Source organism: Rhododendron vialii, chromosome 4a, assembly GCF_030253575.1.
Source record: "Rhododendron vialii isolate Sample 1 chromosome 4a, ASM3025357v1".
Taxonomy (NCBI): Eukaryota; Viridiplantae; Streptophyta; class Magnoliopsida; order Ericales; family Ericaceae; genus Rhododendron; species Rhododendron vialii.
Genome location: NC_080560.1, coordinates 39310025 through 39330446, shown reverse-complemented (window position 1 = coordinate 39330446; position 20422 = coordinate 39310025). Strand labels below are relative to the sequence as shown.

At 39.9% G+C, this 20422-nt stretch overlaps 4 protein-coding genes across 4 annotated transcripts; all 4 read left to right on the top strand.

Moving 5' to 3' along the window:
• Window positions 1–671: 671 nt before the first annotated feature.
• LOC131321639 (ARM REPEAT PROTEIN INTERACTING WITH ABF2) lies at window positions 672–12554 on the top strand. The gene is made up of 19 exons (XM_058352522.1): window positions 672–1070; window positions 2357–2514; window positions 3708–3880; window positions 3971–4091; window positions 4175–4249; window positions 4368–4462; window positions 4614–4689; window positions 5081–5188; window positions 6003–6131; window positions 8721–8789; window positions 8979–9038; window positions 9139–9262; window positions 9690–9829; window positions 10320–10383; window positions 10516–10595; window positions 10856–10920; window positions 11006–11123; window positions 11206–11330; window positions 12087–12554. The coding sequence occupies exons 1-19, from the start codon at window positions 824–826 to the stop codon at window positions 12178–12180; spliced, it is 2121 nt and encodes a 706-aa protein (XP_058208505.1). The 5' UTR covers window positions 672–823; the 3' UTR covers window positions 12181–12554.
• A 1917-nt stretch (window positions 12555–14471) lies between these two features.
• Window positions 14472–15618, top strand: LOC131321635 (2-hydroxyisoflavanone dehydratase-like). Its single transcript, XM_058352519.1, has one exon. The coding sequence runs from the start codon at window positions 14583–14585 to the stop codon at window positions 15546–15548; it is 966 nt and encodes a 321-aa protein (XP_058208502.1). The 5' UTR covers window positions 14472–14582; the 3' UTR covers window positions 15549–15618.
• Window positions 15619–16007: 389 nt separating this feature from the next.
• Window positions 16008–17306, top strand: LOC131321636 (2-hydroxyisoflavanone dehydratase-like). Its single transcript, XM_058352520.1, has one exon. The coding sequence runs from the start codon at window positions 16203–16205 to the stop codon at window positions 17163–17165; it is 963 nt and encodes a 320-aa protein (XP_058208503.1). The 5' UTR covers window positions 16008–16202; the 3' UTR covers window positions 17166–17306.
• A 1844-nt stretch (window positions 17307–19150) lies between these two features.
• On the top strand, window positions 19151–20422 carry LOC131321634 (2-hydroxyisoflavanone dehydratase-like). The gene has a single exon (XM_058352518.1). The coding sequence runs from the start codon at window positions 19222–19224 to the stop codon at window positions 20185–20187; it is 966 nt and encodes a 321-aa protein (XP_058208501.1). The 5' UTR covers window positions 19151–19221; the 3' UTR covers window positions 20188–20422.

Below are 20422 nucleotides of genomic sequence, written 5' to 3'. Positions count from 1 at the left end.
TTTCTGTAATTTTTTTTGTTCACTTTTCGCAACTTTTTGTTGCGTTGTTCGTCATATGTTTTAGAATTAATCATTTGTTTTTAACGATAGAAATCATAAAAGTTAAAAATGTGGACTGATATAAAAAAGTTTATATAAACGACACTTTAAACTAAAAAGACAATTGTTTGGGATTTTTCTCATCTTTAGTAATATGTCTTTGCTTTTTTTTCATAATTTTTTATTTTTTAGAATCCTCTTGTCAAAACACATGATTAATTCAAAAAATATCACTTGAAAATAACAAAAATTTTAAGAAAAACAAACAAAATACACAAAACAAAAAAACTTACAAGTTTTGAAATTTTTTATACTCTTTGCAGAATTCTCAATAATTTTTTTTGTCTATTTCTATCTGCTAATTATCATTCATTACATCAATTTTTTACCTCAAAACCAAACAAAGTTGCCTTGTTGTAACACGAATTGGGGATGGTGCTGTGCAGACCACTGTGTTGTGCATCTTCGAACTGTTGGATTCGACAGCTCGAATCTAAGCCGTCAAATGCACAATTCGACAGCTCAAAAGTGCGCAGCACGGCGTGAACCCGAAAGTCCTTGTAACACAACGTATTTGACCCACCAAGTACAAATTTGCACAACTCGGAAATCATGCGGCCGGTTCACAACCCGACACAGTCATCGCCCCATAAAGCAAAAGGAAAAGGGAGCCAAGGACAGAGAAACTTTTCGTTTCCCCAAAACGCCCCCGGATCTGGGCGTCTACTGGCAAAACACCCAATCCTCCTGCGAACAAACGCCTCTCCTCTTCCGTTCGCCTTCCATGGGGTTTGCGAAGCGTCACGAGAGGGAAAATATCTCCGGAAGGAAGGGGCAAAAGCGGAAACTGGAGGAAGACTTGGACGATGAGCGATCGATCTCCTTCCCCTCCCCCGGCGACGACCGGGAAACGCTACTGTGCGAGGTCGGTGCGCAGGTTAACGTGCTCAACACCACCTTCTCCTGGACCGAGGCCGATCGCGCCGCCTCTAAGCGCGCCACACACGTCCTCGCCGAGCTCGCCAAGAACGGTAATGAACTTATGGTACCGTTAATTTAGTAAATATAAGTCACAGAATGCGCGTGCGGAGTGTGATCGTGAAAGCGCCTTTTCGAAAACGTTTTGAACTACAATAAAATTTGCCAAGCAATGATTGAGAGCGAGTGGAGGGTCCTGTTACTGGAGGATTGTGTGACTAAGAGGAGATATGCGTGTTTATTGTATTATTACTCTAGAAGTTCTAGTTTAGCTGTGGGAATTATGCTAATAGGTTGGAAAATTCTAATCGCTGCGGAAGTTCTAGTTTAGCCGTGGGAATTATATGTTAATAGGTGAAAGTGTAACAAGATGAGTGAAAGTAAGGCCCCCCCGTTTGTTAAAACATTGCTTAACTGCTTCTTTGAAATGCTTACTTTGGTATGTGTTCTGATTCGTGCTCGAAATAAGCAGTTAAACAGAATAAGCAATTAAGCAGAATAATTACGTATTGAAATGTATCAAATGTTTAGTTGCAGTGATTTTTTTAGTGATATGCGTCCATTAACCACCGTCCAAGCGTTTGTTAGAGCATCTCCAACCAAGCCTTTATTTCTTCATTTTGAAGAATTGTTGGCCTCCAACCAATACTTCTTTTTCTTCCTTCAAAATGAAGAATCCTCCAAAAAATGCACTTTTGATTTCTTTATATATATGAAGAATCCTCCAAAAAATGAAGCACATTTGTCATTTTCGTTTTATACTTTAAAACGATATAACTTATGGTACCATAATTCATTTTTTAATAAAATTCATATAGTTGAAAAGATGTAAATGAGACCTTCAAAACAAGACCACTCATCAATATATTCTGGTAATAATATTTAGAAAAACTAGAAGTTTAAATTTTGGAGGGGTGATTGAGTTTTGGAAGAAATGGATGTGATTTTAAAAGCAGAGATAGAAATGAAGAAGTTAGAGTTGCTGTGAATAGGTATGCTCTTCATACTTACTTTTTGAATAAAATATATTATTTTGAGTCTTCAATTTGAAGACTTGAGTTGGAGATGCTCTTAACATGATAGTTAGGAATTGTGATTGACGTTTGCATTGAGCATATGTAATTACGAAATGCATCCACTGGGTGGTTATTTAGGTGTCAAAAGTGCATTGCAATGGTGGAAAATGTGCAGAAATATTTTAAAAGTATTTTGAAATGCAGAAAATATGTAGTATTTGAGTTTTATAACATATTGTGGTATTTGCACATTAACCAGCAGTACTTGTTTTGTTGTTAGCATGAACATTTGTAATTATGGTTGATGTTTGTGGTGTTTGCAGAGGAAGTTGTGAATGTTATAGTTGACGGTGGTGCTGTACCAGCACTGGTAAGGCATCTTCAGCCACCGCCGTTGAGTGAGGGTGATTGCAGTTCAAAGCCGTTCGAGCATGAGGTTGAGAAGGGGAGTGCTTTTGCACTAGGGCTTCTCGCTGTTAAGGTTATTAGATTACATTATCCTTTTATTCTTTAGATATTTCTGTGTATGCAAGTTTGTTATGATTTTTTTTTGTTTCAATTGCATTCTCACTTCTCAGTCATTTGACTATTTAAACGGTTAGGGTCACAAACTACAACTTGTTCTGAAATATACTGGAAATCTGCTGTTAAGGCCATCTCCAACCCTTTACTCCAAATTTTACTGAATTACAATGAAAAGGCTTCATTTTGAAAAGAGGAATTTTGGTGGAAAACTCACCTTTAATTTGGAGTAAAGAGGCTTCATAGTGGAAAATATATAAACTAGAAAGCCACAAACGTTTGAGTTAACCAAAAGATTTTTCTTGATTTCAGTAACATTGGTTTCAGAACGAGTAAAGGAGAGGAGGGGCTTTGAGGGGTCTTGTACTTCAGTTTCAATTTAAGTAAGGGCAGGAGACCTAACAGGCATGATGATGCTGGACAATTGTTTGAGGATGCTTCTGTAGAAGCTATAATAAATTGATGTAGGATAGTAGAAGTGAACTAATTTATGGTGCCTACTTTTTATTGGAACTCTGGACATAAAGGTCATAGGTGTTAAAGTGGAGGCTAATTGTTGCGGAAGTTTGGGTTTGACTGATGCTTGGTAATATTGAGTTTCGGAATGAAAAATGTTGTTCCTCTGAAATAGAGAGCCAACTATATTGATTACGGAACTTGTTTGAAGGAGAAGCAGAAGAAGAATCTAGGAAACCCACCTATGTTATCTGAAGGATCACCTTGACTGCGTATGTGTGTCATGCATTACACAAGGTTTTGAAAGCTTCCTTCAAACTCTAAAGAGTGAAGCCCGTCAAGTGAGCTAGAAAGGAAGAATACAGGGTAATAGCAAGCTGAATTTCTTACACAGCTTTTACTTAGACCTAGCACTAGACTGGAAATGTGATACTCTGATCACTAGGAATTTTTTACAAGCATAACTCAACTCAGTAATTTCAATGAAAAAGAGGGAGTGGGGTTGGGAAAAAGGGGTGTGTGTGAGAGGGGGTTGCATGGGTGGGTCGGGGAATGGCATTCAATAGCTACATGAGGTTGGCCCAATTCAGCATTCTCCAATTAGAAAAGAATTATGTAAATCCAAAATAAAAACATCACTTAACACAGCTCCATGACTAGGCATTTTTTGCTGAATGTTTTTCTTATTCCAAACAGCCAGAGCATCAGCAGCTCATAGTGGACAATGGTGCCTTGCCTCATCTTGTGGATTTACTAGAGTGGCACAGGGACAGTTCCAGCTCTCGGGCTGTCAACAGTGTCATTCGAAGAGCAGCTGATGCAATCACTAATCTTGCGCATGAAAATAGCCGTATTAAGACCCGTGTTAGGTATGAGTTGCTACCCACCCCCCCAGTATTTTAACTTCCAGTGGCAGTTTGTTCCATCTCTCTTGGTGGTCACCTGGTGTATATTTTCAGGTTGGAAGGCGGGATTCGCCCGCTTGTTGGGTTGCTTCAATTCAGTGATCCAAAGGTACAAAGGGCAGCAGCTGGAGCACTACGAACTCTGGCATTTAAGAATGACGAAAATAAGAATCAGGTTCTGTGATGTTTATGGAAAGATGAATATGTTGTTGAACCAGTTCGTATTCTGTAATCGATATGACAATTATGACTTTTCAGATTGTAGAATGCAACGCTCTTCCTACCCTGATTCTAATGCTCCGGTCTGAGGATGCTGCCATTCATTATGAAGCGGTTGGATTTTTCTCAAAATAGCGTTTCCTATTAGTACTTTATATCCATTGGAAACTTGTTTTTTGGTCTTCATATTATTTGTAGCAACTAGCATCTGATGATGATTCTTGGTTTTCAGGTTGGCGTTATCGGTAATCTGGTGCATTCATCCCCAAACATTAAGAAGGAAGTTCTTATTGCTGGGGCTTTGCAACCTGTTGTTGGATTGCTCAGGTCATCATGAAAGCTTGTCACCTTTTGTAGTGTCCTGACTCTTCACATTTCCTTTAACAGAATAGAGTTTGCTCCTTTTGTTTCCTCGTTCCTATGTATGTTCACATTAGCTCTCTGTTTAGATTCCTCAGTTTCATCAATTGGTTTACAGTTCTTGTTGCTCTGAGAGCCAAAGGGAGGCAGCTTTATTACTTGGACAATTTGCTGCTACTGATTCAGATTGTAAGGTTGGTTCGGGCTTGCGTTGCCCCTCATTTGTTTTTACTTCGGAGATTGGTCATGGATTTTCTCTTTGCTCGTGCTAGTTGGTTGCGTGAAAGAATCAAAGATGAGAGGGAAGGAAGGGACAATTTTGACATTGAAAACTTTTGGGATTGGAGTGTTTGTCATTTGATTCCTGTTTTTCTTCTTGTGCGCCTGCGGCCTGCCTTCCTTTTGCGGCTTAGCTGAACAGTAATGTTTCATGTTTGACTAGTTAAAAAACGAGTATTTTGCAGGCTGCTTCATTGTTTTTGAGCCTGCTCAAATTTGTACTTTTTTTCTGTTCTATTTAGTTATTTTTGTCATATTTATTTGTTCTGTGTTTTTCCCTTATGAAGAAAGCAAGGTTATTTGCAGGTTCACATTGTCCAGAGAGGAGCTGTCCAGCCATTGATTGAGATGCTTCAATCCCCCGACGTACAGCTTAGAGAAATGTCGGCTTTTGCACTCGGGAGGTTGGCACAGGTTAGTGACTCATTTTCTTCTCTCGTTTGTTACTCCCACCATTAATAACTGGTACTCTAAATTTGCTGCCATTATATTGTGCTGACATTGTCTTTCCACTTACTAAGGATTGCATTGATCTGTCTGATAACTTCCACTTTCGTTCTTAGAATCTTGGATTGAGGAGGGATAGTTTTCCTTTCGGGTAAATATACAGGAGATGTAGTTATTCTTTGTGATATGGTTACTGACTCAAAAAAAATTGACGGGGAATATTTTCTTGTCAGCCCAGATTTTTAACTGCTGTAAAATTCACTTTGGAAGAGAGCATTAGCAAAGGAACCTTTGTTTCTCTTGGTAATACATTCTTGTTAAATAAGGATGGTTCATTGTATCCTCTCTTCGTATGAGTCACACTCTGGTTCAAATGATCTACCTGTTTCTATGGAATGCCACGGTGTTGCGTGGTTCCAAGAAAATGAAATGCAGTGGCAGAGAGAAGAGGAAACAATAAAAGATTAGAAAAAGTAAAGTACCGATCCAATTGCATATTTTACAACCTGATTACCAGTCATGTGTAGTGGGCCGAAGTTGCTTTCAGGTAGGTGTCTCTATATTGCACAGACAGCATGGCTGACTACTGAAAGTTGCTACGGTGTGGTACCAAATTTTCCATGTCATTTTCCTCATTGCTCTATGAAGATATTCCATATTCACTTTTCTTCATTGCAAACCTTTGTCTACAACTGGAACTGGAAGCATCACGGTAGTGGGTACATCATGGTAGGCAAGGCTTTATCATACGTTTGATTTTTTTGTTGTTGTTGTCATTCAGGACACTCATAACCAAGCTGGTATCGCTCATAATGGCGGGTTGATGCCATTATTGAAGCTCCTTGATTCGAAAAATGGGTCTCTGCAACATAATGCTGCATTTGCTCTTTACGGCCTTGCAGATAATGAGGTATACATTAATATTATGAATTCATTTGAAACTTCTAACAGGGCTGATGTCCTTTTGTTTATTTTGCTGAATTCTACAAAAAAAAAAATGGTAATTCCCCCCACCCCAGTTTTAACCCTGTGGCTTACTAATTCTGATTTAGGCTCTGTCTCACATTGTGTGGAGGCCGGGTATCAGACTCCCTCTTTGTACAGGGTTTTACCCTTTGAGCTCCTGCTCAAAAGTGAGAATTTTGATCGGTGGCTGCAAAAGAGAACACCATTAGCGACACTTCAGCCGGCGTTGACAACTGAAAATGTCTTCCGATGGTCAAGTTACTAGAGTTGTTAGATCGAGAACTCACAATGAATTAGAATACATCGGTTGTTTTACTCACATTGTTCTCGTGTATTAAATTTCAGATCCTTTCTTACTTGACTTATTCGAATGTTTATAGGAAAATTTAGCCACCTACCCAGGCTACCAAAACCGTACCATGGTTATATGCCATCCTTGCAATCTCCGCATGTGGGTCTCACATGCCCCATTCCTGATAAAGATGATTGAACATCTGACAAACATTTTGGGGGCGCAAGTGCTAATTCTTCTCGGATGCGACTTTTTATACAGTTGCAAACCTTATGGCTAGAGAATATACATCTTGACTTTCTAGGAGGATTGATGAGGATAATTCCTAGACCTCTTCAGACCATGTCCGAGGTTTAGATCCCTTGAGTGACCATTATAATGATATGGTTGATCCGAGAGTTAAATCTTCCTCGGACTTTCCTCCATGTCCAAGAAGCTAGTTGCTGAGCTAGTGGTCGGATTTGAAGACCTTGACTGGATCTAAATAGTTAGTACCTTGACTTCTTTTAAGGAATTTTGTTTTCATCTCTACAATGCTTATTTAAGATGTCCTATTATTTTCACCTCCCACAAAGTCCATCAAATCTTTCTTGAAACCCGTTGCAAAATCAATATGCCTATCAAAATTTGTTAAAGAGACACGAGTGTCACTCACCATCGGTTCCGTCACCCAATTCTTGGAATTGATTCCCGTACCCGTGACAAAACACTCTAGAATGAAGATAAACGTTCTCACAATGAACCTGAAAATGATGTAATAGTTTTGTTTAAGTTTCAAATAATTCTCTCTCGGTGTAGTATCAAGCTTCCACATCGGAGAGAGAGAGAGTTAAATCTCTTTGATGAGAGAGAAAAGTGTGTTCTGGTGAGATAGAAGAGAGTGTTCGTCACAGGAAAAGGGGTTCCAAAACCAAGAAGATGACACTCTCTTATTGCTATGTTGGGGATATGAAATGGGATTGGGGCATGCATTAGCGAAATGCACTATGGTCCATCTCCAACTCCAAGAAATGGACTTTGATAATGCCTGGAAGACAGGGTACTGTGCTTACCTTTGACGAGTTTGGGGCGGTGTTGGGGTTGTCCCAGTTCTTGTCCAGGTTAGATCATCCGAATATACTCAAGTGCATTGCATTTCACCACAAGAAGAAGTTTCAGGTGGTGGTGGATCAGCTCCCACCGATCCCAATTCTGTAATGGCTAGATCATGGGCTAAAAAATCTGTGATGTGGTGCAACGAGAGAGAATTATTTGGAACTTATACAAAACTCCTACATCATGTTTAGGTTCAATGTGAGGACGCTGTTTTATCTTCATTCCAGAAAGTTTTGTCGCGGAAATCTTTTGCAGGGATTGGGTGACGGAATCAATGGCGAGTGACACTCGTTTCCAGATTTTGATAGGCATATCGATTTTGCAACGGGTTTCAAGAAAGACTTGATGGACTTTGTGGGGGGTGAAAATAGTAGGGTGTCTTAAATAACATTCTAGATATGAAAACAAAATGCATTAGGAGACGTCAAGGTATTTCAGGAAAATCAGTATTAACTTCGGCCGAGGTCAACTAACTATTCAGATCCATACAGTTAAAGGTCTTCAACTCCGACCCCTAGCTTAGTCAACTAGCTTCTTGGAGGGATTATCTTGACCGTTCCTTCTGGAAAACTGAGATGTATACTCATTACTATCTCGGCATAAGGTTCGCAATTGTCTCCAAAGTCGTGACTGAGAAGGATTAAGCACATGGGCCCCAAAATGATTGTCAGATGTCCAATCAACCATATTAGGAATGAGGCATGTTGGACCAACACTTGGAAATCTTTTTTGGAGAGATTGTAATGATGACAACTAACCATGGTTATGAGGTTGGTAATTATGGGTAGGTGGCCAAATTCTCCTATAAATACTTGAAAAGTTAAGGAACACAAGATCCGAAGTTTGATACGCGAGAGCACTGTGTAAAATGACTGAGGTATTCATATTCATTGTGAGTGTTTGGATTAGCTACCCTACTCCACAATTTGCCTTGTGAGGAAACGAACTTCACCATTGGAGGACATTTCCAGTTGTCAACACTAGCCGTGGTGTCGCTAACGGTCATCTGTTTTGGTCAAAGATCTGATATTCCAAGCAAGAGCTCAAAGGGTAAATCCCTGTACAAAGAGGGAGTCCTAAACCCCCTACCTTTTCACTTTGTTATTTGTGTGTTTCAATGTTATTAACTTTATGTTTTTGCCATAGGATAATGTGTCTGATTTTATCAAGGTTGGCGGTGTTCAGAAGTTGCAGGATGGAGAATTCATTGTGCAAGTATGCTTTTTTTACTTTTTACCATTTCTTGGACTCTGGCTGCTAGGTTGAGGTTTTCTCTGTTTTCAACTAGCAGATGAAATCATAGGCTTGAGCCCAGATATGATTGCTTTAGCATTATAGGTTCCTAGCCGTGTTGTTTCGATGGATGTGTCCTTACTAATATAGTAACAATAAATGTGCTTTTAGGCGACAAAAGATTGTGTAGCCAAGACACTGAAAAGATTAGAGGAGAAGATTCATGGACGGGTGAGCTTTTATCAAATTATTTGATAAAGTAGCCCCAATCTTGTTATATGCTTTGTTATATTAGTTCATGAAGTTACATCCCTTGATTTCTCTCTTATAGGTTTTGAGCCATTTGTTATATCTGATGCGTGTAGCAGAGAAGGCAGTTCAACGACGAATTGCTTTGGCTCTAGCCCATCTTTGTTCTCCGGAGGATCAGGGAACAATTTTCATTGATAACAATGGTATGCCATTTTCATTGATAACAATGGTTTGCAGGCTTGGTGTTCATATTTGGGTGTTCCAGGGTTGTACATAAGAACACATGCTTAGTCTATGCGAAGAAGGGAAAGAGAAAGATGCACTTCTCCCTTTAAAAAATTAGGCAAATTCACACCAAAATAAACTTGATTTCTCAAAATGTCAACTCCATCAATTAACCATTTGCTAAAGCGTTCATGGTTTTGTTTTGTCAAAATTCTTCCAGTTTAACTAGAACTAATACTTCTTTGACATTTGGGTATAGGAACCATAACTAAGATTAAACATTGGAAAGTTCTGAGATTTGGATTGACTTGAATATTTTAGTCCAACATCTTCCATTGTTGGATTTCTTGTTCATAGTGGCAGCAATTTGCATACTAAAAATTGGTTTATCTCACCTGTGTGCAGGATTGGAGTTACTTCTTGGCCTTCTTGGTTCCACAAGCCTAAAGCAGCAACTTGATGGTTCTACAGCTTTGTACAAGTTGTCTAACAAAGCGATGACTCTCTCCTCCATTGATGCAGCTCCCCCATCTCCGACGCCACAGGTCAACATCTTATTTAGCGGTAGCCTTTTGGTCCATGTGCTCTTTTTGATTTGGAGCTATTGGGGACATTAGCAGGAATAATAACTGTTTAGTTTTTAGAAAATACTTTCTTTGAGAATACTGGTCTAGTATTTTGGAAATCTGAATCGACCTTAACAAAGAGGACTTGCAGATGTATAGAATTTCTATTTCTGGTGCCATGTCTCTTTGATGAGAAGAGTTCTTTAACGCACTGGTGTGGATTTTTGATAGATATCTGTTGCGATAGTAATGGCTAGATTAGTTGGAACTCTGTTTTCTGAATCTTAATCTTTGTTTCTGAAATCCTGTTCATTAGATAAGTATGTTTCATAAATCCAGATTTTCCTTCCATTTGCTTATTGGCTTCCTAAAGTGGAATTAGCAATATGTATTTGCAGTTTTCACATATGAAACAGTAATTTAACTACTAATAGAAATTGGTAATCTGATGAAAGAATTCTCACTGCAGGTGTACTTGGGGGAACAATTTGTCAACAATCCTACATTATCCGATGTCACCTTCTTAGTTGAAGGTTGTAAATCCAAATTACTACTTTGCTTGCTTACATCCCTAATCTATGTTCCAGAGGAATAAGTTCTCTCTGTGTATGGCAGTTCCCTGGCCTAGATTGATAGTAAATGACTTAATTTTTCTGAAAACTCAGGTAAACGGTTCTACGCCCATCGAATTTGCCTACTTGCTTCTTCCGATGCATTCCGTGCAATGTTTGATGGTGGTTATCGGGTGAGTTTGTACATAAATCGTCAAAACCAATCTCTGTCAAGTTTCTATCCGTATATGTGCGCGTGCATGCGTGTGTGAAGAATGCGACATCTGGGCGTTCCCTTTTCTAGTTTTTGTTTTGGGTTAGGGTGCTTGATTATTATCATTTTTTTATCACTTCTTTTTGTGGAAATATATACGGAAATATGTAACAATGGATTGCAAAACATAAAAGTTGGATTTAATCTTTGTTTATTATTTCCCCGTTGCGTTAATCACAGGAGAAGGATGCAAGAGATATAGAGATTCCAAATATAAGATGGGAAGTTTTTGAGTTGATGATGAGGTTACAGTCTTTCCCTAACACTCAACTTGTATTGTAGTCAATATTCCTGAGATTTGCTACACATAGGCTATTTGTTAATGTCCAGATTTATATACACTGGCTCGGTGGATGTGACATTGAATATAGCCCAAGATCTCCTTAGAGCTGCTGATCAGTATCTCCTGGAGGCACTCAAGCGGCTTTGTGAATACACCATTGCTCAGGTAAGAAAGTTAATACTTTTGAATACCTTGGCACTTAATGAATCAGATGGATGCCCAAATATGCTTCTCTTTTCATCTTCAGGATATATCATCAGATAACGTTTCAAACATGTATGAGCTGTCAGACGCGTTCCATGCCTTGTCATTAAGGCATACATGCATTCTATACATTTTGGAGCAGTTCGATAAATTAAGTGCTAGGCCCAGGTATGTTCTTTCGCCAACCTTTCCATATTGCAGGCTTTCAGCTTATAGGATTTTCTTTGAGACTTTTCGCTGGATCAAATTGCAAAGTACTTAAAAATGAGGGAGAGATGATAATATGTGACATATCTTGCCTACCCGTGAACTTATACTCAGCAGTATGTTTCTTGCTGTTCTGTCAATGAACTGCGCATAATACTCTCTGAATTTACCACTATGAGAATGTTCTTTAATACTACATAATACGGAAGTGGTTTTAGGCAAATGAAAGAAATTGCTTGTTCAGTGTTTTTCTTTTCTCCTCATTCCTGAGATCAATTGGAGTACATACAAATTATGGTAATCAGTACTCACCATAGGATTTTTTCCCCTTGATATGGCAATTGATGTGGAGAATACAGTTAAATTTACATCATCTGCAATATTCAACCTTTCCTCGAAATCTCACACGCAGTGATAACTGAAGATAGTATTGGTAAAGTGGTTTAGCGTTTAGAATGAGCACAGCTTACACTTTTGTTATGTCAAAAACCTTGAGAAACCTTGAGAATAAAAAACCTTGAGAAATGCACTTGCATGGTTGAAACTAGATGGTTTGCCTATAAATAGTGAAAACCGGTAGACTCAACGATGAGAAAGTATGATCATCAAGCTTTTGAATCTGTGTTTGATATTCACAAATTACCCCACTCGATGAGTTATACACTTGTTTGTTTTTGTTGTCTCCTGAAAATTTCGTTTTCTTTTAAATATTGGCAGGTATTCTCAACTTATTCAGCGTATAATACCGGAGATCCGCGAGTACTTTACAAAAACACTTACGAGGCCTAACCCACGTAACTCACGGCTATAGCTTGCTGCTTTTTTTCAAAATAAATTTCTTGATTTCTAACTAATTGCGATGTACAGAGCTCTAGATCTCGCAGTTGTCCTGCTAGTGACGGATCTAATTGGTTGATTGTAGAGCGTCCACCGTCCTCTGATTACATAGATCTGTTACTTGTAAACCTGTAAGTTCCTCTCGTAGTGTCTCTGTCTTGGATATCGCCATCTGCAATATTCCTCTGATTAAAGAGATCTGTTACTTGTAAACCTGTAAGTTCCTGTCGTAGTGTATCTGTCTTGGATATCGACATCAGCAATATTTATCTAAGCTGGTGCAACACTTATATCGATTAAATGTAGTCTCCCGCGGGTTCAAATAAAAAAAAATTGCATTTCTTGTGATACTGCCATGTTGATTTTTGTTTGTAAATCGAATATAGATGATATAATTTATAATCGCGCTTTGGGAACTTCATAACCTTGGAACTTTCCTCCATAGTACAATCCAATTTGTTTGGCAAATGAGAAATTCGCTCATTAAAAGCAAACATTCGTAGGGTTTCAAGATACAAATAAGAAACAAATATCCAACCGTGGTAGTGTTGATTCCTCGGTCTATCGCTTTGTAAGCAATTGCCCTCTGATTTTGCCCGCGAACCGACTGCTGCACAAATAATGGCAAAGTTAGTGCCAAAACCGGCCCGACGATGGCTGGAGGGCACTTTGATGCTCAAGCAGTCCCGATTGAAAGTAGTCAAATTAGGAAGTGAAGGTGTGGCCCTCTACCCCAGGTCCCCAACATAAGAGATAATAGCTGCAACCAACTAAAAAAAACAAAAGCAAATAATGAGAAATTCAAGGCTAAGGCTAAAAACTCTAGAGAGACTGAGATACTGATCGACATGATTTTTTGCAGAAATACTCTATTATTTGATCAATATGTATTGAACAACTTAGATTAAATTTTAATTAGATTTAAGAGACGTGTGAGATATACCTCAATTAACATGGACGGAATGAGGTGCATCTGCATGTTTTAACAACCCACAAGGTAGTTATGTGCCCACTTTTAAACCGCAGTGAGTGTCTGCACATAGGCCAAACCACAGATTGACCTTGCCCTACCACCAACCAAGAAAGAACTTGAACACCTATAAGAAGAAAGCAAATAACAAGAAATTAGAATGGGAGAAAACTGACGAAAACCCAGGTTATCAGTGGAAAAGACTTGGATTACTGCAGCTTAATTTAATTGTAGCCCATCCTTTAAGTAGAGAGAGAGAATTTTATTTACGGTGTCTTCGTAAATAAGATTTACAGAGCTCAATTTCGTCTATTCAAAAGTGTTTTGGATGATCTGGATTAAAAACAATCTATTAGCAGTAATAGATATCTATTACCGGTTAAAGTTTAAAAACAGATCTCATCCATTGATATCACTGAAACAGACGGATGTGATCGCGTAGCTCCGTGAATAGTCAATTGCTTTTAAGTATCCCATCAAAATCACCCTCCATTAAAAAATGCTATACTTCCCTACCATTTTGGATAAAAATATCCTAGTCAATAAATTTGGGAAAACATATTTTTAAACGACCGACGTTTGAAGATATGTCTCAATCATTCTAACTACCATGGTAGTTGGAGCTACGGCTGATAGCCATCTTTTGTTCCCGTAGCTTCCTTTTGGTTGTATATAGTGTGCTTTTGTGCTTTCTCTTCCCTTGTATTCTGTAAACCTTATTCCCGTCATCAATGCATTTCTATCATTTTGCAAAAAAAAAAAAAAACTACCATGGTAGTTGTCCAACTTGTGTTATACAGTAAATTGTAGTAGTAGCTAGTAGTGTGTATGAAGCTTTTGCACAGGAAAATTATTGTCCAAGAAACATGAAACTTGCCTTAGGGACTAATTTAACGGGCAATCATTTTAGCTTTGCTAGAGGCACATACACATAGGTAAATACATCGCGTACATACGCATTTTTGACCCATTTCGGATTCCAAAAAATTGATCTGAGCCTCTTATTTTATTCAAAATGGGCTGTTTAGGGCCCCTGTAAAAAATAAACTCTATCTGAAATCGGTAAAAGCATGTACGATACATCCAACTTTTCTTCACAAACAAGGTTTGGATTATGAAACAAAGTTCGATGTTTTGTAAACATTTTACTGATATTGGATTTAGTTTATTTTTTACAGGAGCCCTAAACTAGTCATTTTGAATAAAATGAATAGGTCAGATAATTTTTTAGGACCCGATATGAGTTCAAAACGCATATGTATATACTCATTGATTTTTCCCAATCATTTGGGGGAATTGCATCTCCATAGTATAAATCTCTCCGAATCTGGGCTCACAAACACTCTCCAATTCTCCATCCATCCATTCTCTCTCCCCCTCTCTCTCCTCTGAGTCCTCTCTCTAAAATGGCATCCAGCACCAACACCATAGCTTCAGACCTTCTCCCGATCCTCAGGGTTTACCAAGACGGCACGGTCGAACGCTTTCTAGACTCGCCCTTTGTGCCACCATCGCCCGACGACCCAACCACCGGCATCTCATCGAAAGACACCACCATCTCACCACTCGTCTCCGCTCGCCTCTACCTCCCGAAACCCTCAGCCCTCACCCACCAAAGAAAACTCCCCGTCTTAGTCTACTTCCACGGCGGAGGCTTCTGCATCGGGTCCGCCTTCTCCTCCCTGTGCCACGACTACATGAATTCCTTAGTCTCTCAAGCGAAAGTCATAGCCGTATCGGTCGAGTACAGGTTAGCCCCGGAGCACCCTCTGCCGGCGGCTTACGAGGATTCGTGGACCGCTCTCCAATGGGTTGCATCACATTCACTTAAAGACACCGTCGATAAAGACCCATGGTTGACCGAAAGCGGCGATTTTGATAGAGTCTATATAGGTGGTGATAGCGCTGGAGCTAATATTGCACACAACATAGCCATCCGAGCAGGTATGGAGGGCTTGTTTGGAGGAGTTCAAATTTTGGGAGCTTTTCTTTCTCAACCATACTTCTGGGGCTCAAACCCAATTGGGTCTGAGTTAGTTTTAGGTCATGAGCAGAATCTCTTGTACCGGATGTGGACGCTTGGGTACCCCTCTGCGCCAGGAGGCATCGATCACCCGATGATCAATCCGTTCGCGCATGATGCCCCGAGCCTGTCGGGGATCGGGTGTTCTCGGCTGCTCGTTTGCGTGGCGGAAATGGATGAGCTGAGGGAGAGAGGAGTTCGTTACGCCAAGGCGGTGAGAGAAAGCGGGTGGGGTGGAGAATTGGAGTTGTTTGAGGTGCTAGGAGAGGGTCATTGCTTCCATGTAGGAAATCTTGGATCTGATAGTGGGAAGAATATGGTGAATCGTTTGGCTTCTTTTCTTCAGTAGATTCCTTTTCTTGTTTGTGGTGTTGTTCATGAATTGGATTCAAGTATTCACAAGAAAATTGTATGCTGCAGTTACGATGCTTCTGTGCTTTAAGTTAAGCCATACCATCAAAATGGAACCCAGGAATCCTGTAATGAGCAAAGTCTCTACAGGGTTGTAAGATGTATTTCAGTCGTTAGTAAGCTCTTTCAGGAAAAAATTATTTTCTTCATTAAAAGAGTTTTTTTATTAATTCGAACCGTCAAAAACACTTTTAAATAGTTGAAATTACTCACTACTACCTTGGAGTTAATTTGCTCACTATGATCACTTTCCATTAGAATACTTTTGGGAAACCCAGATGTGGGTGTGAAAGGGACCCATGTGCCGGAGAAAACCAACGTTGGTACGTACGTAGTTGTCCTACTTGCATTGTATATTGTCATGCTAGCTGTCCAACTTGTATTATGAAGCACTATTATAATACCTTTCTACGACATTTTGCTCAGCAAAATTCATTGTCCAAGGAAAGGAAAATTATTGTCCAAAGAAACATAAGACTTGCCTCACTACTCATGGCAGTCCTTTAGGGGCAGGCATTACATCCCCGAAATATAAGTCTCTCCCTCATCTCTGCTCAGTGCTCACATCCATCTTCTCCCCCATCTCGCTAAAATGGTTTCCAACGCCAAAACCATAGCTTCGGAGCTTGTACCGGTCCTCAGGGTTTACCAAGACGGCACCGTCGAACGCCTTGTAGGCTCACCCTTTGTTCCGCCATCCCTCGAAGACCCATCCACCGGCGTCTCATCCAAAGACACCACCATCTCGCCACCTGTCTCAGCTCGACTCTACCTCCCGAAACTCTCGCCGCCCGCCAACCAACAGAAGCTCCCCATCTTAGTCTACTTCCACGGTGGAGGTTTCTGCATCGAATCCGCCTTCTCCTCTCTCTACCATGACTCCATGAACTCCTTAGTCTCTCGAGCCAAAGTCATTGTCGTGTCGGTCGAGTACAGGCTGGCCCCTGAGCACCCTGTACAGGCAGCTTACGAGGACTCTTGGACCGCTCTCCAGTGGGTCGCGTCGCACTCACTTGAAGACACCATCGACAAAGATCCGTGGTTGATCGAAAACGGTGATTTTGATAGGGTCTACATTGGTGGCGACAGCGCAGGAGCTAATATTGCACACAACCTGACCATTCGAGCGGGCGCTGAGGGCCTGTTTGGAGGAGTTAAAATTCTGGGAGCTTTTCTTGCTCACCCATACTTCTGGGGCTCGGTCCCAATTGGGTCCGAGTCGGTTTCGGCTCATGAGGAGAATCTGTTGCACCGAACGTGGGCTTTTGTGTATCCTGCTCCGGGTGGCATGGATCACCCGATGATCAACCCGTTCGCTCGCGACGCCCCGAGCTTGTTGGGGATCGGGTGTTCTCGGCTGCTCGTTTGCGTGGCGGGAATGGACGATCTGAGGGAGAGAGGAATTCGTTACGCCCAGGCAGTGAGAGAGAGCGGGTGGGGCGGAGATTTGGAGTTGTTTGAGGTTGGAGGAGAGGGTCATTGCTTCCATATACTAAATCCTGGATCTGATAGTGCAAAGAATATGGTGAATCGTTTGGCTTCTTTCCTGAAGTAGATTTCTTTTCTTCTTCTTGTGGTGCACATGAATGAATAGCAACACTTGTTCCCAACGTTGGAAGTGTTTTTGGTTTTGTTTAACCTTCTGTCTAAAACCAAGACTCTGTTTGGAACGTAATGAAAGAATATTATAAATCATTGAGAAGGAAATTAAAGAAAACCTGAAAGAAAAATTGGGAAGAAAGTTAAATTGAGATTTGAAATTTTTCCTTTTTTTTTTTTTAAGAACCAAACAAGGAAAATGATTTTGTTTAAATTTTCTTTTTTTTGCTTACTTTCTTTCTACAGATTCACACAGAGCCTAAGACTATAGTAGTAGTAACAATTTTATGTTGTCACTAAATATCTTTAGCAACACTCTTTTAATGATATTTTTGTGGCAATAATTTTGGTAATGGATTTTGGCACTCTAGTTTTTAATAATCACTCAAATATTTGTCTTTTAGTGTTCAAAATACACATTATATGAACACCAAAAGACAAATATTGGAGCGTGTTTATCAATATTTGAAGTGCCAAAATCAAATCCCATAAGTTTTTGTCACTAGAATAGTTTAGTGACAATTTTTTGCATGTCAATTTTCTTGTAGTGTGATTTGAAGAATTTGCGTAATAAGATATTTATTTTTAAGTCGAATCATGCGAATCATAAAGCATTGTAATCAGGGTTTCATTTTAATTTTAATTTTAATTTTTTGACATTATTCAAACGAAAAGCACAATACAACCTTAATTTTTTTTTCACTTCTATGATTTTTAAAATTTTTATGACTTAATAATAAACAGGAAAACTTGGGCAACCAAGTTTGGTGTTGGGCTTAGTCAACTCAAAAATCGGGACCGGCCCTTTTACAGTATTTGTGCAATTAGACTTTTTGATTCGAAAATGGGTTGCATGTCTGCTGTTCCAAAAAACCAAAAACAAAAAAATGGGTTGTCTGATGTTTTGTCATTTCCATGACCGGTGTTTGTACTTATAAATGCTAGTAAAACATGAAAAATTATTTCGGTGGTCTTGAGGCACTATACATGTATCGATCTCATAAAAATGTATGGTGTATATAAGGGTGTTGGTACATATCACGTGCGGTGCTCCAATACCAATGAATAATTACTCATATATCGATCTCATGGAAATGTATAGTGCATGTAAGGGTGTTGGTACATACCACGTGCGGTGCTCCAATACCAATGAATAATTACTCGCTAAAACACAAATGCTTCGAGCTTATTTTAGGCGAATTTTGGTCCACTTATGCGGTTTGGGCAACTTACAGAACGGAAGAATCAACAAGAGACTACAAGAAAAGAAAAAAATGTAGTAATCCTGGCAGTATTTGTCTGCAATTCAAGCCGTCCAAATGTATTTTGGACAATCAAAATTTATTCTCTCTTTCCTCTCACCCGATCACTCACTTTCCTTTTTTTCTCTCTCAAAAGTTGATTAACACGTTTCGATGGCTAAGATCACCAATAAGATACCACATGTGTGTTACCTTCCCGGCACCCAAAAACTTATCTTTTAAATATCCCTTGTAGATAACTTTCCATTCGAATACTTAGGGAAACCCAAGTGTGAAAGGAACTCATGTGGTGGAGAAAATCACGTTGGTCGTTGTACAACTTGCATTGTACTACTCCCTCTGCCCTAAAATATTTGTTCGGTCCGTAAAATGAAGTGTTAAAAATAATACAATTTTTGCAAGAAAAAATAAAAAAAATTTCAACAACTTACTAGATATCAATGAGTAATTTTAATTTGTGAAAAAAGTTTGAATTTTTTCTTGAATAAAATGAAATGTTAAAAATAATACAATTTTTGCAAGAAAAAATCAAAAAAATTTCAACAACTTACTAGATATCAATGAGTAATTTTAATTTGTGAAAAAAGTTTAAATTTTTTTTTGAAAAAATTATATTATTTTTAAGTTATCGTTTTACAGACCGGATAAATAATTTGAAAATGAGGAATACTATTGTAGTAATAGGCGCACCCATGGCAGGCATTACATCCCCATCTCTGCTCACATCCATCCTCTCTCTCTCTCTCTAAAATGGTTTCCAACGCGAAAACCATAGCTTCGGAGCTTGTACCGGTCCTCAGGGTTTACCAAGACGGCACGGTCGAACGCCTTTTTGGCTCACCCTTTGTTCCGCCATCCCTCGCCGACCCATCCACCGGCGTCTCATCCAAAGACACCACCATCTCGCCACTTGTCTCGGCTCGACTCTACCTCCCAAAACTCTCGCCGCCCACCAACCAACAGAAGCTCCCCGTCTTAGTCTACTTCCACGGCGGAGGTTTCTGCATCGAATCCGCCTTCTCCTCTTTCTACCATGACTCCATGAACTCCTTAGTCTCTCAAGCGAATGTCATAGCCGTGTCGGTCGAGTACAGGTTAGCCCCAGAGCACCCTCTGCCGGCGGCTTATGAGGATTCGTGGACCGCTCTCCAATGGGCTGCATCACACTCTGTTGAAGACACCGTCGATAAAGATCCGTGGTTGATCGGAAACGGCGATTTTGATAGGTTCTACATTGGCGGCGACAGCGCAGGAGCTAATATTGCGCACAACTTGACCATTCGAGCGGGCACTGAGGGCCTGTTTGGAGGAGTTAAAATATTGGGAGCTTTTCTTGCTCACCCATACTTTTGGGGCTCGGACCCAATTGGGTCCGAGTCGGTTTTTGGTCACGAGGAGAATATCTTGTACCGAATGTGGACGTTTGTGTACCCCTCCGTGCCAGGAGGCATCGATCACCCGATGATCAATCCGTTCGCTCGCGACGCCCCGAGCTTGTCGGGGATCGGGTGTTCTCGGCTGCTCGTGTGTGTGGCGGGAATGGACGATCTGAGGGAGAGAGGAGTTCGTTACGCCAAGGCGGTGGGAGAGAGCGGGTGGGGCGGAGATTTGGAGTTGTTCGAGGTAGAGGGAGAGGGTCATTGCTTCCATATACTAAATCCTGGATCTGAAAGTGCAAAGAATATGGTGAATCGTTTGGCTTCTTTCCTGAAGTAGATTTCTTTTCTTCTTCTTGTTTTTTTGCTAGAAAAATGTATGTAGCAGTTACGTACTTATTTGCATAGGTCAAGTTTAGATTATACTAAAGAGTATCACTTAAAGAAAACACATGTTATTGGTGGAAAAAATGCAGCTGAGTTGGGATCCCATCAGTTTAGATATCCCATCAAGCTAGCTAGCTAGCTAGTTCACCTTCTATTGAAAAATGCAATGTGTCCCCATCATTTGTGAA

Excerpts from the sequence above, each read along its gene's own strand:
- LOC131321634 (XM_058352518.1), top strand. The coding sequence starts at position 19,222 with ATGGTTTCCAACGCGAAAACCATAGCTTCGGAGCTTGTACCGGTCCTC.
- LOC131321636 (XM_058352520.1), top strand. The coding sequence starts at position 16,203 with ATGGTTTCCAACGCCAAAACCATAGCTTCGGAGCTTGTACCGGTCCTC.
- LOC131321635 (XM_058352519.1), top strand. The coding sequence starts at position 14,583 with ATGGCATCCAGCACCAACACCATAGCTTCAGACCTTCTCCCGATCCTC.
- LOC131321639 (XM_058352522.1), top strand. The coding sequence starts at position 824 with ATGGGGTTTGCGAAGCGTCACGAGAGGGAAAATATCTCCGGAAGGAAG. Across the intron at positions 2,515-3,707 it reads TAGGGCTTCTCGCTGTTAAG|CCAGAGCATCAGCAGCTCAT; the intron begins GTTATTAGATTA and ends TATTCCAAACAG. Across the intron at positions 8,790-8,978 it reads ATGGAGAATTCATTGTGCAA|GCGACAAAAGATTGTGTAGC; the intron begins GTATGCTTTTTT and ends ATGTGCTTTTAG.